This window comes from Nicotiana attenuata, unplaced genomic scaffold, assembly GCF_001879085.1.
Source record: "Nicotiana attenuata strain UT unplaced genomic scaffold, NIATTr2, whole genome shotgun sequence".
Taxonomy (NCBI): domain Eukaryota; kingdom Viridiplantae; phylum Streptophyta; class Magnoliopsida; order Solanales; family Solanaceae; genus Nicotiana; species Nicotiana attenuata.
Window position 1 is genome coordinate 232,293 of NW_017671018.1, and position 8,906 is coordinate 241,198.

General features: G+C 39.5%; 1 protein-coding gene across 1 annotated transcript; it reads right to left on the reverse strand.

Moving 5' to 3' along the window:
• Positions 1-973: 973 nt before the first annotated feature.
• On the reverse strand, positions 974-2,697 carry LOC109205281 (peroxidase 44-like). The gene is made up of 2 exons (XM_019367975.1): positions 2,099-2,697; positions 974-1,985 (listed from the first exon to the last, which is right to left on the reverse strand). Exons 1-2 carry the CDS (start codon positions 2,654-2,656, stop codon positions 1,239-1,241), a joined length of 1,305 nt encoding a protein of 434 aa, XP_019223520.1. The 5' UTR covers positions 2,657-2,697; the 3' UTR covers positions 974-1,238.
• Between the last annotated feature and the right edge of the window lie 6,209 nt (positions 2,698-8,906).

Genomic DNA, 8,906 nt, shown 5'->3' on the forward strand with positions numbered 1-8,906 from the left:
CCCCAATTCCCCTAAAGCACACTTTGAATCATGATCACTCCCTTGCTTGCTTACACTTTTCTGAAACTCTTGATTTTAGCCGGCTAAAAGCCAAGGGCATCGGAAGCCGCTTTATTGGTCCCACTGCGAGCACTACTCCGGGCTCGTCTGAAGTTCTTGTGGACTCTGACGCCCTGGGTTTGGGGTCATGTTGCTCTCTTTTTGCTACTGATAATCGAGTTGTTGCTGGCACTTAGTTTTCTCCTTTATTTGCTCGTCAATTCTGCAAACTGGTGAGTAGTTAGACTCTTGCAATTCAATTCTCTCCCTATTTGTGTTCATGCTTCTGTACATCTGTGTTACTTGAACTTTTGTGAACCAATATGATACTGTGTGGACCTTGTCCTTGGAGTTCCTCTGTAACTCTGCATTTTATCAGAATCTGTATGATTTTTATATGTTCATCTTGTCTACTATATTTGAAAAACTTCTGAGCACTTACAGTAACATAGAAATGGCTTACTTGACAAGTAAGGTAGGTTGAGCGCAATCACCTTCCACCCCAATTTCGGGGCATGACACTATGTTACCAATGTAAAATAATGAATCGTAGATATATATTTCAGTTTTGTGTACTAATTAACTGGATAAAAATATTGTTTTCTTTTTTTCCTTTTTTAGAATTTATGAATGTGCAGCATTCATTTCATAATTTCAGATTCACTTCTTCCTCTAGGTATATATGATATTAAAATGTATAAATAAGAGTGGAAGTTTTCTATTTAGCTGTTACATTACTAAATGTCACGAGTAATCATCTATATTTCAATTCTTCGACGAATTCTAATTTGATAAACATTTTTATCTCAAGTCTCATTCAAAATCCTCGAGTCTACTAGGAAGGACCCCACAACTATTTCACGACCACAATCTCCTCCTGATGTTGCTTTAATTTTATTTTTGGTATTATGTAAATACTAGTCAACAACCCATGTTTCTTGCCAATGTGTCGTGAAATTATTGTATTTCACAATTTTTTTTTTTACTAAATAGTGTAATTGTTTGAAACCATACATGTTACACACATTCTTTAACATCTTCAGAATATATGATTTTGTTTGGTCGAACAACTTCAAATATAGTTATTGTCCGTACACTCGAAATATGCAAGCAGTTGGACAAATCATCAATTTCCCTACCTAGTTTTTGGAAGAGATTATATATAAATTCCCAATTAAAGCACTAAATATATCCAATTTTCAGTTAACAGCTCTACACTGTCTCCTGATCTGGCCTTGGTTTCCAGTGAGCACTTCAATTGCTCCCAATTTATTCATAGCCTTACCAAACTTATCAAACCATCCCATTTCATCATCACCAAACTTTTGCACAAAGCCCCTCGTTCTAATATCTTGAGCCAATATTTGATCCGATTCAATCAACCCTTTCTTTATCATTAGTTGCTTGTAGAAAATTGAATCCATCTTGTACTGTGTTGTGGGATCAAAAGGTAAGGTATTCATTTGGTTCGTACACATAAATCTCATGACTCCAGCAAGCCTTGGATCTAACATTTGTGCCTTTTCAGGTTCATCCAATCTATAAAGGAAGTTGAAACAATGGGCTACTCCAATTGAATGTGCACCAATTAGGACAACCAAATCTTCCGAATTTAGGCCTTTCTTTTGAAAAAGATCAATCATTTGATCCACTGTGTCGCCAGGAAGTGGTAGGTTTCCAACAATGTTTGCTTCATTGGATTCCATGCCATCGCGTCGACCACCTAGCACGTTGTAATTGGGGAGGCCTGATAAAACAAAGGCATCGCGCGACAAATATACCAAAATATCAGAGCAGGAGACAATGCCAGGGCATTGTCTCTCGAGCTCGTCTTTGATCTCGTCTATGAGTTCGAATCCCTTGACTGTAGCACCATTTGTCCCTGCTAACTTCTCCACTCTTGCACCACTGGGTGTTGTATCTAGTAATATCGACCCATCACATCCCTGTACATCAAATTCATGATTTTGGTTAGACTAATATGTTGCACTTACCACCAAAATTGAAGATTGTATGAGTTATACTTGGACTTCATTGGGAAGTGTTGGGGAGGACTTACATTGACAAAGCAATCATGCAAGAGAAGGCGAGGAAATGCAGCAGCAATGGTAGAGTCATTCTGAAAGGCCCTGATTAGGCCATTTCTTATAATATTCTCTGCATGAGGACATGTTTTCTGGTAAAATCCCTCTCGTAATCCATCATAATTCTCTGCCTGTTCTTGTTCTTCTATTGTTTGAGGCGCATCAACTGGTTGCAAATAAGGGGAAAATTCATCTCCTTCTTGTTGGTTTCCTCCAAAAATATGGTCAAAATCGAAAGTTTTATCTTTGTGTGATTTCTTTCCCTTCTTGTTCTTCTTCTTCTTATGCTTCTTCTTCTTTGACTTCTTTTCTTTTAAGGATCTTTCATTCTTTTTCTCATGTGAGCGAGGAAGAGTAAAGTCATTGTCATTGGCACCAACAATATTATTATCACCACGGATTGTTACATCTTTAATTCTAGAATCATGTTCTAGAACTTCAGGAAGATGATCAAGAAATGCTGAGGCTAGCAAAGGAAGGATAATGCAAACTAGTAAAATAGCTGCAGAAATCCTAGCCTTAGCTGCCATCATCAATGGTGATTTGATGATATATATTTGTGAATTGAGGTTTTGGGGGTGCTTATAAATTGTAAAGGAAAAAAAGAAGTTAAAGCTATTGTATGGTAGTTATTTCAGTTAAGAAAATTAATGGTTAACCTCAAATTACGAAGGTCCTTACAAACTTCCTGAAAGCATCTTCACTACAAGTTTTAACCTCAAAATTTAAATAAAATATATTTTTTTTAAATAATAACTCAAAATACAAAGGTCTTTATGCCAAATCAGTCATTTCTCTAATACGTATTACATCAAATATTACGTATGGATGCAGATAGGGGTGTACAAAGAAAACCGATAAAGCACCAAACCGAGAATCCGAGTCAAACCAGAAAAAAAGAACCGATAGTGGTTTGGTTTGATTTGGTTTAGTATTGAAAAAAAAATCCGACCATAATTGGTTTGGTTTGATTTTAACTAAAAAAAGTCAAACCGAAACCAAACCGAAACTGATAGTACATTTATACAATTTTTTAAAATATATTATTCATAGAAATATTTATTGTAATGTAATTTATAAATATTTCTTAAACCTTTTTACAGTTTTATATTTTAATGTATTATTTCAAGTTTCGACTTAACATTCTTGAATGATGAATAAATTTTATTGCCATAAATGTAGTAACTCAAATAAAGTTCAAATCAATACTAATGCTAACAAAAGAAATTCAATTCAACACTAGGAATGACGATAGTGTTGGATATCTTTTTTAGTTTTCGATCGATTTATAATGAAAATGCATAACTTAATTTATCTTTTTCTTCAGTGCTTAGTTATGTAATTAATAATACTTATTAGAATACTTATTTTAGCATGACCTATATAGTATTTTTAGATTATGTTAATTTTTATGATCATAGTGTGTTACAAAGCCCTATTGGCCGGAAGTTTTTGAGCATAGTGGCTTGGGGATACTTGGGATTGAGACAGAGTACAGTTTGATTCATGGTCTCATCCATGGACTGTGTGTCAAAGCATTGCTTGCAGAAGTCAACTACTGAGTTCCCTACAATGCTCCAGTCCCTTTGGTAAAGAAAAAAAGGGGTGAAACCCATCTGGACCAGGTACCTTGAATGGCTTGAAGAAGAAGATGGCCATTGATAGGTTACACGTACTTTGGGCATAAGTACTTGACTTTATGTTTTAATGATCTAACAAACTTACCATCGAGAACCAGATAAGGAACATGTTACACATTTACAAGACCTTGAGATCACAAAGTTCTAGGTTGGGATCCAGCGTGGGATATAACTCAACTCTTCAGAGTGGAAGGAACAGCTGAGGGAACAGGTCCCTATCAGTTCCCGAGGAGACTGTATGAAGTCAACTCTCCAGCTGGAAAGTTGCTGCCTGCACACGCTACTGTGCAGGAACAGTGCAGCAGTAAACTTTCTGTGGAAGGCTTTTTACCTACCTTGCTTACATCATTGTAAGTGATGTCACACATATATAAATACAATCAAGGAAGGTAAAACAACTTACTTCATGAGAGAACCAGATAAAGGACCTGAAGCATGCCTGGTACAATCATTCAAGTTAATCGACTCAAGATAATCTGGGCAGTGTGCCTTTAGATTCACAGGAACCAGATTAGGGACCTGATACCTTGGTGTTCCCCTGGCAGAAGTATGATTCAACTATACAGCTGGAAAGCAACCGCAGAAAGTGACTGCCTACAACTGTACACGGGACAGTGCAGCAGACAGTGCAGCAGTCACTTCCCATTGGGAAGAGGCATGTATTAACCAAGATTTGACATCACCATTATGAATTGACATCACCATGGTGATGTCTTTTGAAGTATAACAACCTGGTGCAAGGCACAAGACGCCCACCACTTGCAAATCAGAAAAGAAAACATTCTCTCAAGTGCTAGCAACAACCTCTCTCAAGAACAAAGTTGCTGCAACCTCAAGGACCGGATCCAAGATTGAATATATCTCAAGTCCTTAGGTTTGTTCTTCATTTGTAACTCCTACTTAGCTTAGTTAGAAGCATTGTGTAGGAAACCTTTTGTAAATCATAAACCCTTGTGTTTGTGTCTTGGCTAGAGTTAGTCGAGTTGTGAATCCTTTGTAATAGAGTTATTACAAATTGGATTGTAATAGTGTTATTACAAGTTAGAGTGGTTAAAGTCTTTGTAACTAGAGAGTGACAAAGTGGCTTGTGGTAGAGTATCACAAGTTAGTTAAAGTCTTTGTAACTAGAGAGTGACAAAATGACTTATGGTAAGAGTATCACAAGTTAGTTGAGTTGAAGTCTTTGTAATGGAGTCATTACAAAGTGGCTTGTAATAGGTGTTTACAAGTTAGTGAAGTTGAAAGCCTACAAGTGTAGGTCATGGTTTTTGTCCCCTTGAGTTGGGATTTTTCCACGTAAAAATCCTCTGTGTTCTTTATTTACTGCTGAGCTACTGTGGGTACAATTAGAGAACCTGATTCCCTATACTATTTGGTTTTACAGTCTGTTGCTTACAGTAGGAACTGATAGAGAATTTGGTTCTCTATACAGTCTGGTGGACGCTTAGTTTCTAACAGCCATTTTTATTTCACTGACCTCAAGGGACCTATCCAAGCTGTCTCTTTGACAGTCTGATAGGATATGGGTCATGTCCAGATGACTGGTAGTGGAAATGGGAGCTTGTGTGTGAGAGGAAGTGTAGAGGCTCCTGAAGAAGTGCATTATATAGGCTTAATGTCCCCTTGTTCATAGAGCCAGTTTCCACTATCCACTTTGAGGGACAGGATCCTGTCCCTTCTTCTCCTATTAAGGGTGGAAGTGTAGAAGAATCTAGTGTTGGCATCACCTTCAGTTAGGCAATTGACCCTTGACTTGAGTTTCCAGAAGTATTCCTCATTCGTGAGGATGGAGTTAAGCTCTTTGGTTAGGTTACTTTCTAGGTTAGCAGGTAATTGTTGAATTGGTAATTTGGTAATTTTTGGATTCCAGCAATTTTGGCCAGGATCATTCTCTTTTTGTGGAAGATGTTGCCAAAAGTGTGCCTATTCCACTGTGTCACAAGGCTTTTGAATGTTTCAGTTGATTGGATTAGGGAGGAGTTATTAGTGAAGGCCTCATTGGTGATACTAGGAAAGGAGGGGAGGCTAGTCCAAGTTGATTCAAACGTGAAGGGTTTGTTTGAATTATTGATGGAATCCCCCTTTAGCATTATTTGAATATGGAACTGATCTAAGTGGGTCCTAGGGAGATGATTAACAATAGCCTCAGGGTACTGGGAAATCCAGCAGTCGTTAGCAAAGCACCTATCTATCCTTTCTAAAATTAGACTACTCATGTTTTTGTATCTTTTGTTAGTCCATGTGAATTTACCGCCTTTGTAACCTAAGTCAACTAGTTTGCATTCATTAAGGCAGTTCCAAAATAGGTTACTACGACTTGAGCTAATGGGGTTACCCCCCAAATTTTTCCCTAGCTTTTAAGACTTCATTGAAGTCTCCACCTAAAAATCAGCTCCCAATATTGCTTTTAGAGATAATAACCAGACTTTCCCATAATAATTTCCTATCAGTTAATATGTTGCTAGCATAAATGGCTGAAAATAACCAAGGGATGTGGGATGGGAGTACCTTCACCATGGCATGGATGCCCTGAGGGGTAGTGGATGTCTCACCAACAGTGACACTATCCTCATTTCACATCATAACTATCCCACCGGACAACCCTACTGATAACTAGGGGTTCTAGTTCATTTTACACTCCTTTTTACTTGAGTTTTGATTAAAAATGTATACAAAATAGTCCCAAAGGCTTACATGTCGTACTTGTTTGTAGGGTTTGGTTAAAATGGTGACAATTAGTCAAAACCAGCTCAAAAAGGAGTGAAACATGCACAAGTACCAAGGACAAGTCCAAGCACAGTTGAAACAGATCCACTGCGGCCACAATCCATTTTGTGCGGTCCACAGTGATGAGATTCAGAGAGGTGCAGCTTTTGGTTACTCAAGCACTGCGGCCGCAAACCATTTTGTGCGGACCGCAGTAGCCTCACCGCGGCCACAAAGCATTTTGTGCAGTCCGTGGAAATGAGATTCAAAGAGTTATGAAAAATGGAGATTGAAGCCAGCGCGGTCCGCAAGCCATTTTGTGCGGACCGCATTAAAGCCACCGCGGCCGCGGTGCATTTTGTGCGGCCCGCGGTGGCCAGATTCAGAGAATGCAAAGTCAAGCCAAAAATCCTCAGCGTGGTCCGCGGTGCATTTTGTGCGGACGCATTACCTCGTCAGGGGTATTTTTGTCCAGAAAATTTGACCTAGTATAAATACTTTCTTTTCACATTTTTAGGTCATTTTTTGTAATCTGACTTTGGGTTGAGCACGTGAACTACTCTTTTGTTCCATTTTGAGTAATTTGTAGCCACATTTAGGCTGAATCTTCATTATCTTAGTTTGTAATTTAATATTATGAGTTATACTTCATCTAATTTCTTGTTTTCTTCCATAATTATGAGTAGCTAGACCCATTAGCTAGGGTTGTGGCTCAACCCTAGTGTGGGTATTTGATGGGTCTTATGTTTTAATGCTTAGGTGTTTATGGGTTGTTGATATTTGGACTGATTTGTGTTTTGTATGTTGGATTAGTGGTTGCAAACACTAATTTGTGCCTAAGTGACTTGGGCTCTTCTTGAGAAAGAGAGCTTAAGTCTAGGAAATCAGTCCAACAAGAAATTGGGGCGTACTCAAGAGATTGATAGCCCCAATAAAAGGGTTAAATCTAGAGATAGTAATACCCGACTTGAGCCTACGTTGCTTGCTTAATTTCGACACCCAATTGGTCTTGAGAAAGTCAATTCGGGCAAAGTCACTCAAGCTACCGAGAGGTATAGAGTGAGTAGTGTCGTGCAACGGCTATATCGCGATCCCAAACATAACATCTTTGCTTTAGACTTAGGAACCCGTCAAGTATTCACCTAGGGGTAAGTCACTTCCTAGTGCCTCGTTACCTATTAGAAAACCCATTAGTAAGTATTCTCAGTTAAATTTAGCATCTCATAGTTTAAACAAATAGAAGTAATCAAAAGAACAACTATGATTAGAAGTGTAATTAAGAGCATTACACGTTGCTAGTTTAGATAGGAAACCAATTCCCAAATCTAGCTCCCTGTGGATTCGATCCCGAGCTATTCGGGTAAAAGCTGCATCCACTGCTCTCGCCGCTCTATAGTGGTGCAGGGTTGGCACCGATCACCTTTTTGGCGCCGTTGCCGGGGAGCTAACGGTTTTGCCTATTTGTCTAAATAGTTTTGTGTATTGTTTTTCTTTCCTTCTGTGATACTAATCTTTTTTGGTGACGCCAATCCAGGTACAAAATGGCGGCAAACAACAACAATGACCCTCTTGGAAATGTGATCCCGGGGGAGGAGGTTGATGACATCGGTGAGGATGAGGTACCTCTTGTACCTCAAGGACAACGGAGAGGCCGCCAGGCCAATGCTAATGCCAATGATAATATTCCAGACCCTCCCCCACAGCCTCCAAGAGTGGCCCCTCGGGTGCTTCCCAATCAAGGATATGCCAGTGCAATTGTCCTGCCCCGGATCCGGGCGGGCAATTTCCAAATTACCAATGTGATGCTGACCTTGCTGGAGCAACGAAGATATTTCACGGGTGCTCCCGATCAAAATGCTTACAAGCACCTCAAGGGTTTTGTTGATACATGCTGGGGGCACAAGCAAACCAACGTGTTCGAGGATGCTTTGCAGTTGAGACTATTCCCTTTCTCTCTTCGGGGGAAGGTACTAGACTGGCTGGAGAGACTCCCTAACCATTCCATCCATACCTGGGATGAGTTGGCGGATAAATTTATTGCAAAGTTCTTCTCACCGGGGCACATGGCAACTTTGAGGGATAGAATCTTAGCTTTCAAACAAGAGCCCAACGAACCACTACATGAAATTTTGGAGCGATACTGGACCATGGTTAAGGAACGCCCTAACAATGATATGACTGAGGCAATGATACAACAGACCTTCTACCGAGGCATTAATACAACAAACCAGTGCATAGTGAACCAATTAGCTGGGGGCAACTTCATGAACACGCCGTATGATCAAGATTGTGAAATTTTGGATGAGATGGCGGACACTTCTTCCGCTTGGCAAAGTAGAGCCAATGTGCCACAGGGTGACCCCACGGTCATTCATTTGCACAAAGAGCTCCATGATCATGGGCAGGCAATAGCAGAACTGACAACAACCATGAACCA

Excerpts from the sequence above, each read along its gene's own strand:
- LOC109205281 (XM_019367975.1), bottom strand. The coding sequence starts at position 2,656 with ATGATGGCAGCTAAGGCTAGGATTTCTGCAGCTATTTTACTAGTTTGC. Across the intron at positions 1,986-2,098 it reads TGCATGATTGCTTTGTCAAT|GGATGTGATGGGTCGATATT; the intron begins GTAAGTCCTCCC and ends TTTGATGTACAG.